The following is a 25,571-nucleotide window of genomic DNA, read 5'->3' as shown; positions in this document are numbered from 1 at the left end:
CTAGTGGCGACGGCGTGCAGCCCTCTGCAGCCCCGGCTCCGCGCAACCGATGAAGATGGCGGCCTTAGCAACGGGAGAGGAAATGGCCTCTGGCCCTAGGGTACGGAGCCCTGGCCCGAGGGAGTCCAGGCTATTTGGGGGATGCCCGACGCGTTGGGGGAGCTGCGGGTATCTGGCGGCGGTGGATGTGTCTGTGGGTAAAGGAGTCACCTGCTCTCTCTTTCGGACAGGTGGACATTTGTCCGTGGAGGTGGAGGGCGCGGCCCCACTGGGTCCACATGCCCGGGCATACCAACTCGCACAAGGCGGCGGCGGCGGCCTTCATCCAGGAGCTGCGGAAACTGAGGCTCCAGTGAGTGTAACTGGCCCTTTGCCAGGGCAACTGACTCAACTAATGATGTTCCCGATGTTGGGGGAAGACCAGAGCAAGGGGCTTCAGTCTCAGGATAAGGGGTAAACCAATATAGCACTGGGATGAGGAGAAGCACTTTGTCTCGGAGGGTGAACTTGTGCAGCCTTCTACCACTGAAAGTGGTTGAGGCCATATTCACAAGGGAAGTAAAACACGAAATTCTGCAGACATATGGGTTGAAGTATGACACGCACTATCAATGACTCCAAAGACCGAGCGAGGAACTATAGACTTGAATAAGCATTAGATTGCAGCTGCATGTGCTCGAATGAATGGAAGGGGGTAGGTAGGGTGGTCGACCTTTATGGCCAGGTCACGGGGGAGGGGGTTACAGGGGATCGAGTCATCACAGCCACTTGTACACAGAACAGTATATACATATCACCACAAAGTAAAAACATAATGTTGGAAAAACTCAGCAGGTCAAACTGTACTTTATTCAAAGGGAGTTGGATGTTGCTGCTGCACCTAAAGAGAATATGAGGTATAGAGAAAGAAGAAATAGGGTACTGATCATATTGAATGGTGGTGTACTCTTGTATCTATTTTCTATGAAACTCATCTTTTTCTAAGATTTTCATCATTTTACAATTAGGATATTAGTGATAATATGTTCAATGTTAAATTGATTCCTAATGTTATTTTTAAACTGTAGTGTGCATTTATATTTTTAGATAGGAAATAAAACAAAGTAAATTTGCTTATTTTATCTGCTGCTAACACTCAAAAGAAAGCAAACCTTGTGCAACACTAAATAGTTCTCATTAAGAAAGACCAGTTGTTGAATTAGAGATACAAGACACTGTAGCTGCTGGAGTCGAGAACAAATAAGAAATTGGTGGAGGAATTCAGTGGGTCTGAATATGTCGGAAGAAAGGAATTACAGACGCTTCAGGTTAAGGCCCTATTGTCAGGACTAAGTGTGGAGAGGGGAAATTGCCAGTTAAGGGGGTGTAGAGCTTGTCGAAAGAACCAAAGACTTGTTGATCCAAACCAAGGCTTTTATTAGCAAAAGACAGGAGCTATTCACAGGTGGCCGACCAGTCCGGAATGATCCGACCTGGCTAGAGACACAACCCTTTAAGACCCAGACAGTAGGTGTGGCTAAGCACTCAGACAGTAGGTAGTGGCTAAGCACTCAGCCAATCGCTGTAAGCACAGTTATTACACTCTAGATACTGTAACTATATACATTGGTGATAGGTCTGTACTATCACAGGGGGGAGGGGTGATTGAGGGGCCAATGGGTGATGTGGACTAATGAGGGGTGAAGGAGGGTGAGAGGTGGAGCTGGTAGACAGATACGGAGTGAAAGGTGGAACCAGACAAAATAAAAGGGCAGATGGAGTCCTAAGCATTGAAGAGAGAATGAAGTTAGAGACAGTTACTAGAGAGTGATTAGCAGGAACACAAAGGCTCCCAGTGCTGGAATCTGATGAGGAAGGAAGGGATCATGAGAATGACATGGGAGAGCATCGGGAGTGCTAAATGCAGTAGATGAGGTTGGTGGAGGTGAACCTGAATCTTTGCCTCACTGGGTTGAACTGTTTAGGTCCCTGAATATTGGTAGTTGGATTGTAAGTGAAGCAGCAGTGAGATCTCTCCATTTGGGCAAAATATATATCCCAGTCCAAGAAAGAATGAACCTATTTCACCTTTTCAGCACTAAATCATGGAAGCTGGAAACACTCACAAATTGTAAAAGAAGTAACTCATGCATGAGAAATAAATTAATTTGTTCTCTCCACAGATGCTGAAATGGAGCATTTTCTATTTTTTTTTTCATGGATATAATGTGAATAGATAACTGATCATGACTGGAGTGTAAGGGCAATTAAGCAAGTGTTCGGTTCCCAGACCAGAACAAAGGGCCAAGGAATTCCACCAAAAACCAGTGATTTTGGCAAAAAAATGTTTTTTTTTCTGGCATTTTACTGCATGACAAAGACAGGGTATCAGATTATTTGTGTTCAGACTTCTCACTTTTGAAGAATAAATCATAAGAATTATAATTGTATTTTCTTTTCTAATACAGAATAGCCAATTTAGAAAAGGATAAGAAAACATACCTTTTCAATAAAAAGAATGAGTTTGGAGCAGAATATAGCACACTTGAAGACCTGGACCTGAAGATGACAAATAACAGGAAAACAGAAAGTAGGAATTCACCAATTACTAGGAAGATGATGGGGTTTCGTTTACAAGTTTACTTATACCTGTGTCTTTCTATCTGTGTATCTCTATATGTATATGTGTCTATGCATACATGTATATTCACAATTTTCTTTATATTGGCCATGTATGTTTCTCACAATTGTACATTTAAGAATGGAGCAGACCTGGTCGCTGCATCACAGGTAGGATGTGGAGGTTTTGGAGAGGATGAGCAAGAGATTTAACATGATGTTGCCTAGATTAGGGAGTAGGAGCTACAAGGAGCAGTTGGACAAACCTGGGTTGATTTCTTTGGAGTGTCAGAGGTTGAGATGTGAACTGATAGAAATATATAAAATCATGAGAGGTAGGGATAGGGGAGATACACTGTCTTTTTCCCAGGGCAGAAATGTCAAATTCTAGAAGATGTAGCTTTGAGGTGAGAGTGAAAGCTGAAAGTTGATTTTGAAACAAGTTGTTTTTTTTTTCAAATTTTATTTAAAAGATAATAAAAACATAACATACAATCTAATAACAATCAAAAATTAATTTTACAGAAATATATATATATTTAAAAAAAACAACAACCCAACAAAAAAAAACCCTTCCCACCAACCACCCCATTAGCCAGCTCCCTTAAGGGGAGCCAAAAATATGAATTATATAAAGAAATATTATAAGTATTCATAACAATTCAGAGAATATCTAAATGCATATACTCCAAATATGGAAACCATTTATCAACAAAGAAAGAATAATTATAATGTAAATTATAAGTAAGTTTTTCCATAACAGTACAAGCTTTCAATTCATTATGCCAGTGTGCTATATTAATCTCTGTAGTATCTATCCAGGTACTAGATGCACATTTATGCGCTACAGACTCGCCAAGGCAAATAGCGCCTTTGGAAGACTACACAAAAGAGTCTGGAAAAACAACCAACTGAAAAACCTCACAAAGATAAGCGTATACAGAGCCGTTGTCATACCCACACTCCTGTTCGGCTCCGAATCATGGGTCCTCTACCGGCACCACCTACGGTTCCTAGAACGCTTCCACCAGCGTTGTCTCCGCTCCATCCTCAACATCCATTGGAGCGCTTACATCCCTAACGTCGAAGTACTCGAGATGGCAGAGGTCGACAGCATCGAGTCCACGCTGCTGAAGATCCAGCTGCGCTGGATGGGTCACGTCTCCAGAATGGAGAACCATCGCCTTCCCAAGATCGTGTTATATGGCGAGCTCTCCACTGGCCACCGTGACAGAGGTGCACCAAAGAAAAGGTACAAGGACTGCCTAAAGAAATCTCTTGGTGCCTGCCACATTGACCACCGCCAGTGGGCTGATATCGCCTCAAACCGTGCATTTTGGCGCCTCACAGTTTGGCGGGCAGCAACCTCCTTTGAAGAAGACCGCAGAGCCCACCTCACTGACAAAAGACAAAGGAGGAAAAACCCAACCCCAACCAACCAATTTTCCCTTGCAGCCGCTGCAACCGTGTCTGCCTGTCCCGCATCAGACTTGTCAGCCACAAACGAGCCTGCGGCTGACGTGGACATTTACCCCCTCCATAAATCTTCGTCCGCGAAGCCAAGCCAAAGAAAAAGAAGAAGAAAGATAGCACTAAACGTACAAAAGCAATTTGAATTTTATCCAGCCCCATTCCTTTCAGAGAAGCCATATCACCCAACAAAAAAATCATTGGATCTAATGGTAATTTAAAGTTATGTAATTTTTCCAAAACTATCTTAATTCCTTGCCAAAATGGTTGAACACAAGACCAAACAGCATGTAAAAAAGTTCCAGTACATAAACCACATCTAAAACAAGAATCCAAATTTCTCAACCCATATTTTTTCAATTTCTCCTGGGTCAAATATAATTGATGTAGAAAATTATAATTAACCATTCCATATCTTACATTAGTCAATTTAATTACATTATCCTGACACATATCCGCCCAATCATCTTCAGGGAAAATAAACGCTAAATCACTTTCCCATTTAAGTTTAAATTTTTCCCAATCCGGTTTATCCATATTATCCTGTAACAAATGGTACACAACCGAAATATAACCCTTCTTTGGTACAGAGGAAATCAAAGATTCGAATCTTGTCAAAATAGATAAATTCATTTCTCTACCGTAATTATCTTTTACCAAGGCTCTGAGTTGATAATACACAAAGAATTTACAGATATATCAAATCTTTCCCTCAATTGATTAAAAGAAAGAAATTGTCCCTCGTCAAAACAATCCTGTATTGTCTTTATACCCTTAGAATCCCACTCTTTAAATAATTATTAAACATTGAAAAAGGAATAAGCTGGTTATTATGCAATGGAGTTAAAATTGATAATTTACCTTTTGATCCCCAAACCATATTTCTTTTAATCCAAATCTTTTACAAATGTTTCAATACTGGCATATTACGTTCCTGTAACAAATTCGAATTCCAACGAAATATAAATTGATGTACCTCAGCCTCAGAAATACACGCCATTTCCACCCTGGCCCGGCTAGGGGGTTGATCTAAATCCATCAATCTACTAATAAATTTCAACTGGGCCGCTTCATAAATAATTTTGAAAATGTGGTAACTGAAGTCCACCCGTCGTGTATTTCCATGTAAGCTTATGCAATGCCACTTGAGCTAATTTACCCTTCCATAAAAACTCTCGCACTGCCTTATTCAGATCCTGAAAAAAGCCCTTTGAAAGTAAACAAGGTATTGACTGAAATAAATATTGAATTCAGGGAAAAATATTCATTTTAATACAATTGACCTGGCCAATCAAAGTTAATGGAAGATCTTTCCATTTAATCAAATCCGCTTTAATCCATTTTAATATAGGCACATAATTTAGCTGATAGAATGACTGATAGTTAGCATCTACAAACACACCTAAATATTTAATTTGTTCACTTTAATTCTGTAATAATTTTAAATTCAGAATAATCTCCTATTCTGACTGGTAAGAATTCACTCTTATCCCAATTAACTTTATATCTGGATAATTCTCCAAATTTTGACAAACACTTTTGTAACTGCTTCAACGACTGTTGCGGTTCCGTCAAATATATCAAAACATCATCCGCAAATAAATTGATCTTATATTCTTAATTCATAACCTTCATCCCTCTAATTTCATCATTTTGCCTAAAAGTCTGAGCTAACGGTTCAATAGCCAACACAAATAAGGCTGGTGACAGTGGGCAGCCCTGCCGAGTTGAACGAATCAACTTAAATGGTAAAGAAACCTGAGCATTTGTCACCACCCTGGCCATCGGGTTTGTATATAGATCTTTAACTCAACCAATAAAAAAAGGGCCGAATTTAAATTTTTCTAACACCTTAAATAAAAAATCCCATTCAATCCTATCAAAAGCCTTTTCTGCATCTAGTGCAACCACCATAGAATGGTTAGATTGATTTCGGTATGCATTAACCAAAGTGATTAAATGAAGAATATTATCTGAAGCATTTCTATTTTTAATAAAACCTGTTTGATCAGTATGTATCAACTTTGGTAAATACTTAGCAAGTCTGTTAGCTAATACTTTCACTATAATTTTATAATCTACATTAAATAGGGAAATAGGCCTATGTGAATCTCTATCATTTTTTGGGATAACAGTTATTAAAGCACTTGAAAAAGATTCCAGTAACATCTGATCCTCAATAACTTGTTTTAACACATCTCCAAATACATTAGATAAAATTTTAAATAAAATTCCACAGAAAATTCATCATCCCCTGGAGACTTTTCATTTGGCATTTCCTGTATAGCTTCCTTGATTTCAAAAACTGTAAATGGAGATTCCAATTCCTGAACATCTTTCTCTTCTAATACCGGTAATGTTAATTTAGATAAATAAGATTAAATAGAATCATTGTCCTGCTTCCCCTCAGAAGTATATAATTTTTAATAAAATGAATAAAACTGGTCATTAATTTCCTGAAGCTTATAGGTAATTGTTGAATTCTGTTTAACAGCATTAATAGTCCGAGATGTCTGTTCAGTTTTCAGTTGAGCACTCAAACTGATAAGTTTGTAATGTATTATAATGCAATTTCAACTTTACTAAGGCAGCTTTTTTGTCTTCTGTCACATCCTTCTGAAAATCTTTCTCTAACTCAGCAATCTGTTTTTCCAACCTTAAACTTTCTGCCATATATTGTTTCTTAACTTTTGTAGAATAACTAATGATATGCTCTCTCAAATAAGCTTTCAAAGCGCCCTATAATACAAAATGACTATCCACAGAATTAACATTCTCAGTCAAAAAAAGTAACAAACTCTGTTTTTTTCAGTAACATTGCATTAAACCTCCATCTGTATGACAAACGTACTACTTCCGAACCTTCACAAGAAAAGAATAATAACGAATGGTCTGATAGAACTGTACTTTTATATTCAGCGTGTAATACTCTACCCTGTAGGTGTGCTGATACCAAAAAAAATCTATTCTAGAAAATGAATCATGTCGTGAAGAATAAAAAGAAAAATCTTTCTCTGTAGGATTAACCTTTCTCCAAATATCTACCAGATTTAAATCTTTCATCAATGCATCAATTTGTATTGCCATCTTTGATTTCCTTATACTTTTTGGATTTCTATCCAATAAAGGGTCCAAAACACAATTAAAATCTCCCCCAACTAAAATATTTTAATTAGCTCTAGTTAACAATAAAAAAGCTTCTGAAATAAACCGCTCATCATCTATATTAGGTGCATAAAGATTAAATAAAGTCCAAGATTCAGCAAAAATTTTACAATTCACTCGTAAAACTCTCCCAACATTTCCCTTTGACGATTCCAGTTCAAATGGTAAATTTTTATGAATCAAAATCACTGCCCCTCTTGCCTTAGAGGAGAAGAAAACACATGTCCTACCCAGTCTCTTTTCAATTTCAAATGTTCTTTTTTGGTCAAATGTGTCTCTTGTAAAAAGGCAATATCAATTTTCATTTTTTTAATATAAGCCAATACCCGCTTTCACTTAATTGGATTATTTAATCCCTGAACATTAAAAGTTGCAAAATTCAAAGTAGTCATTTTTACTAACTACTAATATATTTACAGACTATAAAATAACGCTCCCCCTTATAAATCTTCAAAATCAAAAAAAACCTTTAATAAACAGAAAGAAAAAAAGAGAGAAAGGAGAAATTTTTTTTTCCCCTTTTCTCCCCCTCAAAAAGTAAAAGTAACCCAAAAATTTAAAAAAAACACCCAAAGGTAGTAACACCCTAAAAATATGGGTGTGGTAAACCCACTAGTGGCAGATGGCTATCAAAGCTGTCGGGGTCATCCACCACCCCCTCCCCCAGCCAGATCTCATTATTTAAATAAGCACAATCAAATATAATAGATACATTCAGCCCAATGATTCCAAACCCAGTGATTGTTCTGGGTCTTCAATGTCAAGAAGACTTTGTGTCAGCTCTTCTTGCTTTCCATTCTAACCATTCTTCCCATACCCGCTCCCATTTCCATTTACCCTCCTCTTAGTAGACAATGGTGAAGACCAACCATTCCTTCGCAATTCTGGCAATGAATTAGCAAAAACCAAAGCATCATGATCATTCTCAAAAAATTGGGATTGAAAATTTCCATTAAAAACTTTCAAAATCTCAGGATAACGAAAGACAAACTTATAACCCTTTCGCCACAGTACATCTTTAGCTGAATTAAATTCCCGTCGTCTTCTAATAACCTTCTGGCTCAAATCGGCATTAAAAAATACTCTGTTATTTTGAACCATCAACGGAGATTGACTTTGCCGTGCTTTCTGTACTGCCATTCATAAGAACATCTCTCTATCTTGATATTTCATACAACGAACCAGAACCGCTCTCGGTGTTTGTCCTGGAAGTGGTTTCTTCCTCAATGATCTATGACCTCGATCCAATTCCAAACCTTCAGGAAAAAAATTCCTTGCCCAATACTTCAGGAATTCAGTGCTTAAATGTTTTTATTGGATCAGAACCTTCAATATCCTCTGGAAGACCAACTATTTTCACATTATTCCTCTGGCTTTGATTTTCCAATGAATCTTATTGAATTCTTCAATAAATCCCTTTTTTGAATCCCCCAGTCTACAAAGGAATCCTCCACTTTTTCCATTTTTTCCCTATTACGCTCCACCTGATTTCGACGTTCAGAGAAAGCTGTTTCAGTTTTTTAAAAATTATCTTGTACAGTATCAACAGATTTTATACATCTATTAATATTATTTTTAACTACAGTCATTTCTTATTTCATAGTTGTCATTTCATCACACAAAGTATTCATTTTTGTTTTCACCTCCATAAATCCTTGGGTCATTTGAGATGACATTTGTTTTGACATATTCTCCATTTGACAAGCAATCCCTTCCAAAACAGTGAACACTGAGTCCAGTCCAGGATCCATAACCATCTTTTGAGGCCTACCTTCTCTAACTTCAGACTCCTCCTCCTGAGTAGATTCCAGCAAGGTAAGTTCCTCTTCCTCCTCAGGCACAATAGGTCGTTTACCTGTGTGGCTGCAGGTTTGGAAACCTGACGGCGGCACACTGACCTCATTGGGCCGCTGCCGTTCGGGCTCCCCCACAGCCCACACCTTTTTGAAAAGTTCACACACCCAGGAGGCACTGCGCATGCCCAGCAGAACCGCTGAATGCGCAGGTGCGTCCCCGGGTCACTAGGCAGTGTTGCAGGCTCACGGGATCCTCTGTCGGTCAGGACACTCGCGCGCCCGGTATCAAATGCACATGGGTCAGCAATGTCCGAGCTTACCAATGTGCCGGTGCCATCTTGCGACTGCAGGGTCGGTGCCGGCATCAAACTCAAACGGGCAGGAGTTCTCTGACGTTTGGAGGCTCCCAACGACGACTCCATGGATTCAACTGTGCAGGTAGGCCTCAATTCTTCTACATTTTTATAAGGTAGTTTTTTCTGAAGTTGAACTTTAGATGTCTTCACATTAGTTAGCCATATTAAATCACTCTTATTTAGAAGGTTGTAAATACTATTTTTAACCACTTTTGTAATTTTTAAAATTGGGTACTTAAGAATCTAGCTGGGGAAAGGTGGAATTACATGTCTTTCTTCTATGCCATCTTGCCACACCGTGCCCCCCCCCCCAAACAAGTTTTTAACACAGAGTGGTATATGCATGGAATATATTGCCAGGGGAAGGGGACGTAACAGATATGATACAACATTTAAGAGACATTTAGACACATAAACCAACAGGGAATAAAGAGAGATACACCATGTCCAGGCAGATGTGCAGTTTAAATTGTCATCATGGTTAGCACAGACATTGTGGGTTGAAGAGCCTCTGCTGTTTTATGTTCCAAATGTAACATTTTGCTCTGACACAAATTCTGGATTCAAAGTGTGAGCTTGTTTGCTTCTTTAATTGAGGTTGTTGTTACAGTTGCATTATTATGTGGTGTGTTTGATATATTACACAGACACTAGCCCTTCATAACTCTCTGACTAGAGGCTATGTGCGAAATATGAACTCTTTTCCACAGATGGTAACCTGATCTGCAAGTCTTTGCAGTGTTTTCTGTTTACTATGGGAGATGAAATGGTTGAACTTGGCTGCCACGCAAAGACAATCAGTAACGTGCAGATTTTTTTCCCCAAACATATACTTTATTCACAATAAGTTATTTACAAATCAAGAAAACTATTTAAGACTTTTTCCATTCATAATGTCAGTCATATCGATTCATTCTCTTCAATGTTCTTTACTTTGTTCTCTCAATAGATCATTACCACCACTGTTGCACCCCTTGTGCAATTTATACAAATTGTCATTAGACATACATTTCCTAGAAAAGGAGTTGGTCTTTTTGCACTCATATTATATCAGTCACATCTATACATTCTCATCAATGTATATTGTTATGTTTGTTCTCTCAATACCCCATTTCTACCACTGTGGAACATTGTTGTTTCTTTCCCCCCTCCCCGTTGTTTGAAGGGCTCCCTCTCAAGTCTCAGCCCCTCAGTGCCCAGTAATGGGAGGACTCTAAACTGTAGTCCTTCCCCATAGCACCATTGCATTGGCTGCAACAAGCCTCAGTGTGTCCCTCATCACATACTCTGCAGCCTGGAATGCGCCAGTTGGCAGCCTTCCCAGACCGACATCTCTGTATGCTGAAAGACCAACAGGTTTTGGGCAGACCAAAGTGCAGCTTTCACAGAGTTGATGGTCTTCCAGCAGTTCTGGATGTCGAACATAGAGTGTGTCCCTGGGATGAACTGTGACAAGGACCCCTGCATCCTTCTCCACACACTCGGCAAATCTGCATTTGGCAAAAAGGTGCACAGCAGTCTCCACTTCACAGCCGTCCTGAGGGCAAGGGGCGTGGAGGGTGATGTTCTTGTTGTACAAGAAGGATCTCACTAGGAGGGCTCTGTTCACCACCAGCCAGGCCAAGTCTTGGTGCTTGTTTATGAGTCCTGGCAATGAGGCATTCCACCAGATGACCTGGAAGATCTGCTCATGAAAACCATCCCAACGGATCCATTGAGACCTCATCTCTCAGTTTCTGAAGGACATTCTGTGCTGACAACTGCCTCATGGCCTTGTGGTCAAAGATGTTCTGGAAAAACTTTTCCATGAAGCAAAGGTGGTGTGGCAAAGACCACCTAACAGGGACATTGCGTGGCACTAGGGCCGGGCCCATCCTTCGTAATACCTGGGACAGGTAGAACCTCAGCACATGGTGACCCTTGATACCCTTGTACTTTGGTTTCACGCACAGCTTGATGTAGCCACACACTAAGGTGGTACTCAGGATGTGGGGCATGTTGGGTACGCCTTTTCCCCCATTTTCTGGCGACTTGTCCAGGGTGCTCCTTCGCACCTTATCCATTTTGGACACCCATATGAATTGGAAAACTGGTCTGGTAACTACCAGGGTGGAACAGTGAGGGATGGGCCATACCTGTGACATGTGCAAGATGCTCTTGGTGCTGATGTATGTGATGACCAGGTTCTTCCCCATTATTTTGAAGGAGCGCTGTGCCAAAAGACCCAAAATTTGGTGGACCGTTGCAATCTTCTACCAATTCTTGTTGCACACCTCAGGCCCTCCAAACCAGACCCACAGCACCGTCAGGTAGTCAGTTTTGACTGAAGGAAGTGGTGGACCAGTCAGACCAGTTACCGAAGAGCATTGCCTCTCTTCTACTAGTATACCCTGGAGTCTGATGCAGACTTAAAATGCCTCCATACTCTCTCTGGTCAGTCTCCAGACCGATATATATTTGAACAGAAGGTGGCGACATTGTCCCATGGACCTGAGTGCCTTTGCTGCCTGGCACTGTCACTCCTCTTATGCCCTCATCCTTCCAGATGGATTCGGCAAAGGCCTCTATGCAGCACACAAGTAAGACTGGAGAAAGTGGGCAGCCTTGCCTCACTCCAGACTTGATGGGAAGCTAACTGTTTCCCATCCATTGATTTGGACTGCACTATAGATGTCTGTGTGGAGCAGTTTGTGTCTCATTTGCCTTCATCAGTAATTTAACCAGTTGCTGAAGACTCGTCATTTGCCCAAGGCTCATTTTCTACAGGTGATCCACAGCAAACCAACACAGTATATGGAAAACCTGGCCGTTCACCTCTTTGGTCTTTTTGGGGATCTTGCTTTGCACAAATAAATTAATAACAATGAACTACATTGCAAAAGAAAGTAATAGAATGGGGAAAAAAAACTGAAATGCTTGAGGTAGGAGAATAGTCCTGTATAATATGTCTTTTAAAATACATTGTATTGGTTATTCAGAAGACATTTAAATGTATTGATGTTTTAAGGTAAGATTTGTAAGAATTTATGTGGTCTATTTTATTTCATGATATTCTGTCCTTTTTTATTTCTTATGTCAAACAGGTAATGTTTTGCACAAACAATCTTAATAGACATTTTAACATCAAATATAATTTAGAATTTCTTGGTTGAAAATTTCTAGTGATGAAAGTTCAACAGCAACTTGCAAAGATACATCATAACGTGAAGAGATTCCAGGGCAAGCTGATTGACGTCAAACCTACTCCAGAATGTATGTACAACATGCAACGTGTGCACCATAATTGTGATTATCTGCTTGAAATCTTTTAGTTCCTTGAATCTTTTGGTACAAATGGTCACTTTATATTGCAGTAGATATGAAAATTATTTTTTAAACTGAAATTCAGTGATAAAATGGTGGCTGACTGAAAATTGTTCCATTAATTTCATTGATTGTAACACACTAGAAAACAAGGACAAGTATGTTTTTGGTTGTCCATAAGAAATAGGCATTGTGGTATTTGCACAAGTTATCTTTCATCAGTGAAGTTGCAAGAGACCTCGGGCAGACTTAGTTGAAGACAACTGAAGGATGATGGCTTGATGTAGACTGTGAACATGGAGAAATTATCTGGTGACATGGTGCGATGTTACATGAGATTAAATAAAGCAGGTTTTAAAATGTTCAGAAAACCCTTGTCAAATATTCATTGTCTAACTTTGGTAAGGTAAACAAATATTCCAATCACAAGGGTTGTTATTCTTACTCCATTGATAACGCATTCATTCAATTAGATATGGGACAGCCCATGTAAAAACTTAAAATAAAAAGACCGAATCTTCAGTAAGCGATTCTACTGAAATCAGATTAATAACTATTGGAGACCTACATTTATCACAGATATGTAACTTACTTGCAAATTTGTAAAGTTTAGTAATGTAGCCTGTACTTGAAATTCAGTTTTGCTTCCTTTGCTGTTGTGCAGTCAGTCTTGCATTGTAGCCTAAAGGAAATGAGTTGTGGTCATGTGATGATTCTGAACCTCCTGTATCTCCTTATGATGGAAATTGTCAGTTTCAACTTGGTATTTCCACTTCATGGAACATTTTGCTCAGCTGGTGTCACATTTATATTAAATGATAAATTTAGACATACCACACGGTATAGGCCATTTTGGCCCACAAGTCTGTGCTTACTTTCAATTAACCTACATCCCCGGTACGTTTCAAATGATGGGAGAAAACCAGAGCCCCCAGGGAAAACCCATGCAGACATGGGGAGAACGTACAAATTTCTTACAGACAACGTGGGATTCAAACCTCGGTCCCAATTTCTGGCACTCTAAAGGCATTGCACTAACCACTACGCCAGCCATGCCACCCCTTGTTTAAGTAGTTTCAAATCCCTTTCAAGTATGCATTTCATTCATTCAGTTATTAATGATGCTAATTGTGACTTGTACTTAAATGGAACCATTCATGGTTTTGGAAATTTGTAAAGTTTAGGAATGTAGATTATATTAATTTACAAATGGAATGAGGTGTGGTGTTTTCAGTTATAGAAAAATTAAGGGAAGTAATGGAAGAAGCTGAAGATGCAATTAATGTCTTCAAAGAAGAACATCGACAGATGTAAGTGCTTAAGTGTGTTGACCACTTTGGAATGTTGCAGTGATGAAGGGATTTCTATTTATTTCACATAGAAATGTTAATATTTTGGTTGAAAGCAAAATTAAAAATATAGGTAGGAAGAATAGTCTTCAAGTTTATTTTTATCTGAATGTACAAGTACAACCCATTGAAACAGTGTTCTTTGGTCCTCAGTGCAAAACATGTAGACACACAACCAGATGTACACACATACAGACAAACAATACATAGGCAAGACAAGAATTTCATCTATATTAATAAATATTGTTTCATGAATATGAGAGTCCTGGATGGTTAGTGTGAGCAGTTCCTTTAGTTAATCATTCTCACTGCCCGTGGGAAGAAGCTGTTCCTCAGCCTGATGGTGCTGGCTCTGATACTCCTGTGTTTCTTCCCCAATGGGAGCAGCTGAAAGATGCAGGGTGCAGGGTGGAAGGTGTCCTCAATGATTTTGCACACCTTCTTCAGTCAATGTCAATTAGTTCTTTCTTTGAACGAACCGTTCTAAAAATTAACTCCTTTTTTTGAAAGTGTAGTACAACTGGTCTGGAAAAACAACCAACTGAAAAACCTCACAAAGATAAGCGTATACAGAGCCGTTGTCATACCCACACTCCTGTTCGGCTCCGAATCATGGGTCCTCTACCGGCACCACCTACGGCTCCTAGAACGCTTCCACCAGCATTGTCTCCGCTCCATCCTCAACATCCATTGGAGCGCTTACATCCCTAACGTTGAAGTACTCGAGATGGCAGAGGTCGACAGCGTCGAGTCCACGCTGCTGAAGATCCAGCTGCGCTGGATGGGTCACGTCTCCAGAATGGAGGACCATCGCCTTCCCAAGATCGTGTTATATGGCGAGCTCTCCACTGGCCACCGTGACAGAGGTGCACCAAAGAAAAGGTACAAGGACTGCCTAAAGAAATCTCTTGGTGCCTGCCACATTGACCACCGCCAGTGGGCTGATAACGCCTCAAACCGTGCATCTTGGCGCCTCACAGTTTGGCGGGCAGCAACCTCCTTTGAAGAAGACCGCAGAGCCCACCTCACTGACAAAAGGCAAAGGAGGAAAAACCCAACACCCAACCCCAACCAACCAATTTTCCCCTGCAACCGCTGCAATCGTGTCTGCCTGTCCCGCATCGGACTTGTCAGCCACAAACGAGCCTGCAGCTGACGTGGACTTTTTAACCCCTCCATAAATCTTCGTCCGCGAAGCCAAGCCAAAGAAAGAAGAGTACAACTGGTCTAGGATATTCTGAAGTGTTCTTTGAGGATAAAGAGTGGTGTGTTCTTTTCAGCATTAAATCCTTTCCAACCACTTCACCACCGAACAATTCAGTAATTAATTTGTAACCGGTGTCTGTAGTTGCGGGCCCTCACAGGATCAGGAGTTTCCAGTGACCAGGGAGCACAAAGAACTCTGGGAGGCATGTGACTTCGGAGGATAGATGATTGTGATAGCACTCCAACCGTAATTATTTAAACTGCAAAGATTCCATTTAACAGTTCTGTTGGTTCAACTCACGGACAACTTTTGTTATGCTTTATTCACTGCACCATTTGCTATAAGCATTTGTTTAGGAGAGAATTCTCCATTGGCCTGTCTGGAAAATCATCCTGTCTCTAGTACCAAACGTCCTGGATTTTGCTTATACATCAATGTATACCTTTAATTTCTTGGTCTGGAGGGAAATTACTATTTTGATCAGCATTTATTACAATCCCAAAAAGAGGGAACTGCTGTAGTCCCTCTGGTAAAGGAACTCCAAAAAAGTTATTGGATGGGGAATCCCAGGGCTTAAACTCAACCCCATAGTAGACCCATTCAGAAAGTCATGAGGCTTAGAATCCATGGAAACTTGGTTGTTTGGATTCAGAATTGGCTGGCCCACAGAAGGCAGAGACTGATAGAAAAAAGGAGCATATTTCTGGCTGGAGCATGATGAACAGTGGCATTCGACAGGGATCTGCTCTTTGTGATTTTTATAAATGACTTTGATAAAGAAGCAGAGGGGTGGGTCAGTAAGTTTGCAGATGACATGAATGTTGGAGGTGTTGTGGATAGTGTAGAAGGTTGTTATAGGTTACAATGCAGTGTTGAGCAGAGAAGTAGCAGATGGAGTTTAATCTGGAAAATATGGAGTGATGTATTTTGGAAGATTGAACTTGAAGGCAGAAGTACAAGATTAATGGCAGTGTAGAAGAACAGTGGGATCTTGATGCCCAAATCCATAGATCCCTTGTGACTGTGCAAAGTGATAGGGTAGTTAAGGTGTATGGTGTGTTGACAGATTGAATTCCAGAGCCTTGGAACTATAAAATTCTCATTAGACTCATTATGGGAGGGATGTGGCAGCTTTGGAGCAGAGATTTACCAAGATGTTATCTGGATTGGAGAATGTGTCTTGGGTTGACCGAGCTAGGGCATTTTTCTTTGATGCAACAGAGGATAAGAGGCAACTTAATAAAGGTGTATAAATTTATGAGAAGCACAGATAGAATGAACAGCTAGCATCCTTTTTTTCAGAGTGGCCATGACCGTTATCAGAGGACATCTGTTTAAGATTAGTGTAGGTAGGTTTAGGGAAGATGTCAGTGGTAGGTTTTTCATAGTAAGTGGTGGATGCTTGGAATGCAGTGCTGGGAGTCATGGTGGAGATTGATATAATTGGGATTCTTGGATAGGCACATGAACGTTATGGGCTGAGAGGGAAGAGTTTTATTGATATGGAGTAGGTTTACATAACTCAGCACAACATCATGAGTCAAAGGAACCAGACTGTGCAGTAATGTCCTATGTTCTAATAATGATGGAATAACTATAATTTCAAATTGAAATGCTATGCCATTTAAAACTCTATGGATAGTCAAACATCACAGGGAGTGGTGTGGTCACAGGGGAGTGTAAGAAAGAAGAAAACAACTCTCTCCACATCTTTACATTCTCAGAGCTTTGGTTCTCTCAGGATGGTAGTCTATTGGATCTTCTGGTAATAGAGCAAAATGTGAGGGCCATATACTTGTCTTTACATGTACAGCCACCTGTTCAATGGGTACATTTAGTTTTCCTACAGTAAGTGTTACAGCAAGTGATTAGATTGCCAATTGAGTTGACAGCTCGACCTGGGCCGCTGGGCTTCTTGAGTGTTGGAGCTGCACTCTTCTTGACTGCTGGTGAGCACTTTGATGCTCTACAGCTGACCAAAAAGGCTTTGGAGAATCAAGAGTTAAGTCACTTGCTCAGGGCATTCGGAGCGGACTGGCTTTTAGAGCCATAGTATTTCTGTAGTTAGTCCTGCTGAGTTTCTTGGTAATGGTCAACCTCAGGATAGCAATGGTGGGGGATTCAACATTATAATGCTGTTGAATTTACCAAGATAAATGGTTGGGCTTTTTAGAGGTAGTAATTTCCTTCCCCCTGTTCATTGTGGTCTTGTTATGATTTCAAACCGTGTTCTTATGGACAGAAATGCCTTGGGTATTACCCTCAATCCAATTAGCTTCAGCTACGTTAATTGCCGTCATTTCATAAGGTTAGAAGTCAGGCTATTAGTTGACAGTTGTACAAATGGAAATTGTGCAATGATCAGCTAATATTGTCACTTCTGATCTTGTGGAAAGGTTAATTGGCACCAGCTGAAACTGGTTGGGTTGAAGCTACTGCCCTAATGTATCTCTGTCATGATGCACTAAGGGCTGAGATGATTAATATCCAATAACTTTAATGCCTTCCTTTTGTGCAGCTATGACTGCATCCATTTGGAATATTTTTTCCTTGATGGCCATTCTATGTAATTTGATCAGGGCTCCTTGATATCCTGGATGTGTGTGAAGCTTCATCATTCTGATGTTGTCTAACATCTGAGGATGACTGGTTGTGATAAAACTCTCAATATGCCTAAATGAAAAAGTTATTGATAAAAGCCTTCTGGCAAGACACTACCTTTGGAATATATTGTATTAAGTTTTATACCACATTTAATACTACCAAACTTTGAGTGAAAGTATAGGTGATAGAAACCAGAAAACCTTAAATGTTGGAAATCTAAAGTTAAAATACAAAACGAAAAACAACAAATCATTTATGAGGAGAAAAACAGTCAACTTGTCAAGTCAATAATTTTCCTTCATATCTGAGATTTTTATTTGACAACCTAATTTGCTTGAAATAATTTGTTCAATTCAATTCTTGAATTTGGGCCTCCAAAAAAGTTTTTTTTAAAATTTCCCCGAGCCGTGGCATTACTAGGGTTGGTGTCTCCCAGTGCGGTAACTCATGGTATGGACCTCCTTCCGTACCAGACCATATAGAATGTAATTCCTATATATCACGGAATGTAATGGCAATAGTAGTGAGATAAACCAACAAAATTAAAATTATACCTTTTACTATCATACTACTTCATTCTCAAAGGTTATTGATATACCTTCACAAATACTAATTGCCACAACCAGAAAATTTGACAAAAGCAGCGACTATAAAAACACCAGCAGCAATGAAAACAACAGCGTGTGCTTGTAGTGCGTGCAGACGAAACCACGTGATTCGAAGCGTCATTGTAATTGAGTAATAATGGCAGCTCTGACTGGAGCGTATTAGAAGGTTCAAAAAGTAAATTAGCCTAGACTTTTAATCTTGTGTTACCTGGTTCAGTCTGCACCCTCCCCTAGTGACAATAGTGTCACCCTGCATATTACCATTGATTTTAAAATATCCACTGCTGCACAGATGAAATTGAATTCAAATAGTACAGTACTAATTTAGGAGTACTTATAAAAGATCAACAACTTAAAGCAATCATTCTATTTCTGTCTCCATAGAAATTGCCTAATCTATTAAATATTCCAGCGATCTGTTTTTATTTATGACTTTCTCAGCACTTGTTTCTGTCCCTTGTGGAAACATTCACCGTAGCAGCACAAGCACTGCACTTGTGTTGATTTGTAATCTTGTCAGGATATGTAATGACTCATGAAATGTCAGACTGGATCCTGGCATGGGGAGACAGATGATTTCAGATGCGGGAAATGGAGCAAAATACGAGCTGCTGGAAGAAAGCAGGTCAGGCAGTGTCTGTGGAGGGAAATGAACAATTGATGTCTTGAGCTGAGACCCTTTATTTAGACTGGAAGAGCTGATTTATTATAGTTTGTAAATAATTCAGACTAAAAACTCATCAGTTGTTGCACTAACATGAAATTTGGGCCTGAGGGAAGGAAAAGTCAACTATTTCTTGTGTGTTGCATTCAGAAATACTTGTGGGGGAGTGTGGTGAGGGAAATGCACACTTCATGTGACATTCTTTGGCCGATATAAAACAATTTATATTTTGATCTATGGAATTATTTGGAAGAGTAATGATGTAGTTTCATTTATCTTTAAATATAGATATGAAAACCTTTTGAAAGAAGAAAAAATTGTAACTCAAGAAATTTCAGCTGTAGAAAAAAAAATGAAGATATGGGCACAGAATCCAACCATACTACCCAAGGCTGTCTTGATAAAAGGATCATCATTTAAATCTGATCCAAACAATATGTTAGAAGAAATTGCAGAATTTGAAAAGTTCCTTCAGCAGAGAGGGTGCCAAGGTGGCTGGGATGATTTTGATCATAAGACGTTTCTTAAAGTATGGGTAAAACACAAAGGAAAGCCTTCCTTTATTGAAGGGGCTCTGGAATGTTTGGTTGGAAGGACTCAAGAGGACATAATTCAGCATGAACAGTGGTATCAAGAGTTCCTCTTTCTTGAAAAGAGGCAGAAAGAGGTAGGAAGATATTCAATTAGAATATTTTTAAATTGAATAGCTTTGTGTGGATTCAACAATATGCATTTTTACTGCTTTGATTTGCCAAATTTATATTTTAAAAACATTTTATGTTGCAACATTCACTTATCTACAAAATAAATTGAGATTGAATTAAATGTAAATATATTTCTTATGAACTAACATCAACTATTTTTAATACAAGTTATTGTTACATCTGAAAGGAAAAATCAGAAGATGATTTCCACTTTTGAGAAAATTATACTATTTGCATTGAGTGGAATGAAATGATTTGTTGTTTAAACTTTAAAACATCCTCAAGATCTAAGATGATGACGTGAGGAAGTAATGTTACCGTATACAAACAGCTATTTGTGTTATTAATGACATTATCTGACAGGCTATTCAGAAATGGAAAGCAGAGAAGCAACAAGAGAAAGAAAAGCTGATGAGAATGCAAGCACAGAATAAAGCAGAACGAGATGCAGAGCAACACGCAAAAGAAAAGGTGAAACAACTAAGGGTTGAGAAGGAGAGAAAAGAAAAAGAACTCCATCTCCAGTTGTGGAAGCAAGAGAAGAAATTGCAGTTTGCTCAAGAGAAAGAAAAACAAATGAAGGAAGAAGCAGAGAAGATGAAAAGGCAAAGAAAAGAAAATCAAAGGCGGCTCAAAGTGAAGAAAATACTCGAAGTTTATGCTGAGCAAAAAAAGGAGAAAGAGGAGATTCTGCAACTGGAATCTCAAATGAGAGAGCAAGCTGAAAGAGAAGAAAAACAATGGCTTGTGGCAAGAGAAATTTCTAGATTCCAGAAGCGAGTAAGTGGTATAGAAAGTAGTCTGTTTACTAAATTCAGAAATGAGAGAATATAGCCAAAATTCAAATATCTGCCATCCCAGGGTTTTGACATCCTTGAGGAATATAATTTGGCTCACTTCGATAATTCCCATTCTCCTTTTACCCTCACCAAGGCCCCCTTTCCCATGCTCCCTTTAGATTTGCTGTTCATTAGAAAATGTATGATATTACTGTGTAACAATTTTTAAAAGATCATTAGAAGTGTATTGGGTGTTGATAAGAATAACATCCAATCATGAGGAAAATCTGCCAGTCTATAACCACTCAAGTCATGAGTTACTATTATATTCTATTAGTCAATGTGCAGAACAAATCCATCCATTTCTGTATTTTGCAAAGATTATTTTAGTAACACTGCATTTTTTTAAAAGTGTAATTTTAAGATGTAATTCTAAAATATTATTTAGACTTTCAACTTCAGAGTACTTACACCTATTTTAAAGGAAAAATGCAAAACCCATTATTTTCTGTCAATATTGATTAAATAAAGCAATTATTCAAATTATTTTTATATCACACAGGATTTTCACAAATTGGAGTTTAAATTATCAGAGAAACAATCAAGGGAAGAGATGGAGAATGAGCGAAAGAAGAGATTTGCCAAGCTTAAAGAAAAGGTTTTGTTTCTGCTTTTTAATAGAACAAAAGCCATTGCATCAACGGGTTTCACCATGATGAACTACATTGGTTGAGAGCAAATTTTCTGAGGAGAATAATACAATAGCACATCACTCAGATTTGTTTATAGCTAATAGGTCAAAATGTGACTTCTGGAATCCCATATCTTTGTCCTTCCCTTGCCTCCATTCCCCAGCTTTATTGGTTATTTTAATGTCTTCTTTTAAAAAAAACCTTTCTACTGATGATTATGTTAGGCTTATAAGAATATACAATTTCAACTCATTCAGAACTTTTTGTTTCGGTCTATCAGATGCTATCCACCAAAGAAACTGGAGGCTGGTGGCATGTTCTGATAGTCTTTCACAGCCTGAATTAATTAGATACAAGTACACTTTTTTAAAAATAATCATAAAATATACTGTTATCAAGAAGAAAGAGGTGTGTCTCTGGAAGAATAGTAAGGTAAATAATTCCTCAGGGCCCAATTGGATAGATCCCAGATTATTGAGAGAGGCCAGAGACAAGATTGCTTTGTCCGTGGCAGAGATCTTTGTATCTTCTTCGCTACAGATGAGGTTTCAAAGGAGTGGAGAATATCAATGTTGCTCCTCTGTTTAAGAAAAGTAACAAGGACAAACCAGGAAATTGTAGAGTGATGAGTCCAACATCAGTGGTAGGGAAATTATTGGAGAAGAATCTTAGTGAATTGATCTACTTTCATCTGGAAAAGCTTAAACTTATTAGAGATAGTCACCATTACCTTTTGTGGGGGATGTTATATCCTACAAACTTCATTGAGTTTTTTTTTGAGGTGGTGACTAAGATGGTTATTTGGTGTAGGGGAGTGGATGTTATATATATGAATGTTATATACATGATCCAGTCCCTCATGGTAGGCTGATGCGGAAGATTTAGGTACAGGTACAGATCTATTAATCTTGAGAGACTGAATTCAAAATTGGCTTGGCCATAGAAGTCAGAGGTTAATTATTTTGGGTGTTGTTCTATTTGGATGTTTGTTATCCACAAATATTTGTGCTGGGACCTCTCTTTGTGTGAGAAGTGCATAATGATTTGGACAAAAATGTAGGACTAATTTTCTCCTGACACAAACTGTTGTGGATAGTGTGGAAAGTTGTCAGGATTCACCAGGATATCAACCAATTGGAAATACAGACAGGGAAATGATATATGGAGCTTAATCTGTTAAGTGTGGGGTGTTGTGCTTTAGGAAGTCAAATGTAAGAGCACAGTGGAGCCTTGGGAGCATTGATATGCAGAGAGATCTTGGAGAACAACTCCATAACACCCTGAAAGTGGAAATGCAAGTGGATGGGTTGGTAAAGTAGTTGTAGGCATACTTCCCTTCATCAATCAGGACATTTGAGTGTAAAAGTTAGGAAGTCATGTTCCAACTGTTTAAAACCTTGGTTAGGCCACATTTGGAGTATTGTGTGGAGTTCTGGTTACTGCATTACAGGAAAGATGTGGAAGTTTTGGAGAAGGTGCAAATGAGTTTTGGCCAGGATGTTGCATGGATTTGAGAGATTGAGCTATAAAGGGAGATTGGGCAAACTCTGTTTGATTTCTTTGGTGACTCCATCTAGATGTGAATATCCTTTTAATGTAAACTTGCATGTGGTGACCAAAGTCTAGTCTTCTTTCACTTGGGGCTAATTGGATCAGGAGCTCAAGCTCTTCATTTTTATTACCAAGGTAGAATTATTTTTAATGAACCAAGTGTTTATATGGATGAGATCACTATTCAAGTGCTTTTATTTTCTATCAGATGATCGTTTTAACTTGTTGTTTGGCAGAAAACAAACTTTATTTAGTAAGTTTGGTCAGAATCAGGGTTATTGTCATCAACGTGTTACGACATTTGTTGTTTTGGGGCAGCAGCATTGTGCATTACAGGTGCAAAAATTGCTATAAACTACATTTCTGTAAATGCACTATTTAAAAATAAGTAATTAGTGCAAAAGAAGAAAAAAAGTGAGGTAATGTCTGTGGCTCATTGTCCATTCAGAAATCTGATGGCGGAAGGGAGGAGGGGAATAAGCTGTTTTTGTAACATTGTGTGTTCGTCTTCAGGCTCCTGTGCCTCTTTTCCTGATGATAGCATTGAGAAGAAGGCATAGGAGTTGATGGTCCTTGATGACAGAGACCGCTTTTTTAAGACACCGCCTCTTAAAGATGTCCTTAATGGAATGAAGACTAATGTTCATGATGGCACTGGCTGATTTTACAGCCATCTTTAGCCTTTCCTATCCTGTTCATTGGCACCTATATGCCAGGCAGTGATGTAACAAGTCAGAATGCTCTCCACAGTAATCCTGTAGAAATTTGCAAGAATCTTTGGTGACATCCCAAATATCCTCAAACTCCTAATGAAATGTAGCTGCTGTTGAGCCTTCTTCGTGGTTGCCTCGACGAGATAGTCAGATTCAGAATCTGCTGTCTCTTGTGTTTCCAGGTTTTAAACTCTTTTGGCTCCAATGAATAGTATATTGAAGTCAAATTTCATTCACTGTTTTTCATTTTTTTAAAATACAGTAAGTAAAACTCCTAGTATCTGGCATCTATGGGGATTGTTCGATGCCAGATAAGTGTATATTTCAGTTGCTTGAGTCTGACTCTAACATACCTAATACACTCTAAAACATTAAGGTGCATTAAGAATAAATAGTCTAAAAGACAAAAGAGAAAAAATACTAAATACTGTACTTACACTGAACAAGCTTCACTTGCATGAATATATAAACCATAAAACATTTAACTTTTTTTTTCAGTCACATTCTTAGAAAACATTTAACCGTTGCTGCATCTGCAGGTTCTTCCCCCTCCAAGGAGCTGCCCAAAAGATGAAAAATAACATTATAGATAATTATTCTCCGCCCTCCCCTCCAAGTTTACAGATAAAGCCTCTGACTGGGGCAACTCTTGCTAAGTAGGGATAAGTATACACTTTAAGAGAGAGTCACCTCAACAGTGAGTAGCATCAACCAGTGGGTGTCACTATTGCTGTTCCACATAATTTTATTCAAACAGCTGCAACAATTAAAATAAGATATTCAAAAAAAAAGCTCCAACAAGCAAAAATCAACCAAGGCGCTCCCCTGCCTGAATATTTGCTCCCATCTTCACCAAAGGTTTATATGTTACTTCAGAGAACATTTATAATTTTAAACTTTTAGCTGTTGATTTATTTTCTTTATTTTCCTCAATTTTTTTTTTGCCAGTTTCTTGAGGTTGCTGCTCTCTTAAATTCCAGATACTGGTGGTTTTACTTATTTTGCTTTTAAAACTTAATTTGAACATTTAATGTAGATGAGATTTGTTAATAATGAACCTTTAAATCAGGATCCTTTGGTTTTTTTTGTATGGGTTGATGAGAGCATGTTTAAAGAAGGGCTCAGGTGATCAGTGAGTCCTGCAGCCAAGCATCAGAATTTTTACTTTTTTTAAATTCCCAAATTCTGAATTTTTTAATGTTGGATACTGATATCTGTTAAAATCCATGTGGAATTTGAATTGAGAAAACTTCAATTTTGTTTTGAGAGTAAATTGTTGAGCTTTTGAATGCAGCATTCCAAAGGAAATGTAGAATCTCTAACTCAGGCTAAATTCACTATCTGATGCGATATTGACCCATGGAAATGAAGAAGAGTCTGGTTTCAATTTTTAGTTGGTACTGGGTGAGTTGTGGCTTACAAGTAGTAAAATTTACTGAGTTTTTGTTTCCATACATTTCATAGAAGTGTAGGATGTCTGATGTTAAAGTAGCATTGGGCTTGCTTTTTTATACTAGCTGTTCGACTGCTTGAAAATTATATGTCTGAGGGAGGAAGCAAAATTGTTCTTGAGTTACCTTTGTTAGAAGATGGGAAGTAAAATGGATATGTTTATATTTGGCATTTTAGTTTTGGAGAGAGGATGAAGTACAAACATTTGTACTGTAAATTTACTCAGGTTGAAGCTCAAATACAGCGCGATCCATCTCGACTTCTAAAACCAACCAAAGGTTGGGAAGAACACACAAAAGATATAGGGAAGAGTAATAACGGGCCAATGATGTATCTTCCTCACCGGTAAGTAATTGGCATCGCAACAGATGTTGGAATTAAAATAGACTCATTTTTTATGTACTTTGGTTGTTTTTTCTCATAAACAATTTTTTTTTAATATTTGTTTTTCAGGGCTATTCCTAGTTGGCGGAAGGATATATAAAAGTACCATTTTACAATATTTGACTGTCCAATAATAATTGTATGTTATCTTTATTATTAAATATATTGAGAAATAA

General features: G+C 38.7%; 1 protein-coding gene across 4 annotated transcripts; it reads left to right on the top strand.

The window, feature by feature from the left end:
• On the top strand, positions 1-25,571 carry LOC138760531 (coiled-coil domain-containing protein 112-like). Of its 4 annotated transcripts, XM_069931203.1 has the most exons (10): positions 1-100; positions 231-352; positions 2,448-2,569; positions 12,548-12,637; positions 13,923-13,998; positions 19,409-19,787; positions 20,188-20,604; positions 21,166-21,261; positions 25,238-25,356; positions 25,465-25,571. In XM_069931203.1, the coding sequence occupies exons 1-10, from the start codon at positions 50-52 to the stop codon at positions 25,493-25,495; spliced, it is 1,503 nt and encodes a 500-aa protein (XP_069787304.1). In that variant the 5' UTR covers positions 1-49; the 3' UTR covers positions 25,496-25,571. The 4 variants fall into 4 exon arrangements, with proteins under 4 accessions (XP_069787304.1, XP_069787324.1, XP_069787314.1 ...); XM_069931223.1 differs by lacking the exon at positions 2,448-2,569; XM_069931213.1 differs by lacking the exon at positions 25,465-25,571 and having other exon boundaries at positions 25,189-25,272.

The sequence above is a fragment of the Narcine bancroftii genome, chromosome 1 (assembly GCF_036971445.1).
Source record: "Narcine bancroftii isolate sNarBan1 chromosome 1, sNarBan1.hap1, whole genome shotgun sequence".
NCBI lineage: Eukaryota > Metazoa > Chordata > Chondrichthyes > Torpediniformes > Narcinidae > Narcine > Narcine bancroftii.
Note: the sequence above shows the minus strand (reverse complement) of the source record. Positions and strands in the feature narration are given on the sequence as shown.

Excerpts from the sequence above, each read along its gene's own strand:
- LOC138760531 (XM_069931203.1), top strand. The coding sequence starts at position 50 with ATGAAGATGGCGGCCTTAGCAACGGGAGAGGAAATGGCCTCTGGCCCT. Across the intron at positions 101-230 it reads AAATGGCCTCTGGCCCTAGG|GTGGACATTTGTCCGTGGAG; the intron begins GTACGGAGCCCT and ends TCTTTCGGACAG. Across the intron at positions 19,788-20,187 it reads TTGAAAAGAGGCAGAAAGAG|GCTATTCAGAAATGGAAAGC; the intron begins GTAGGAAGATAT and ends ATTATCTGACAG.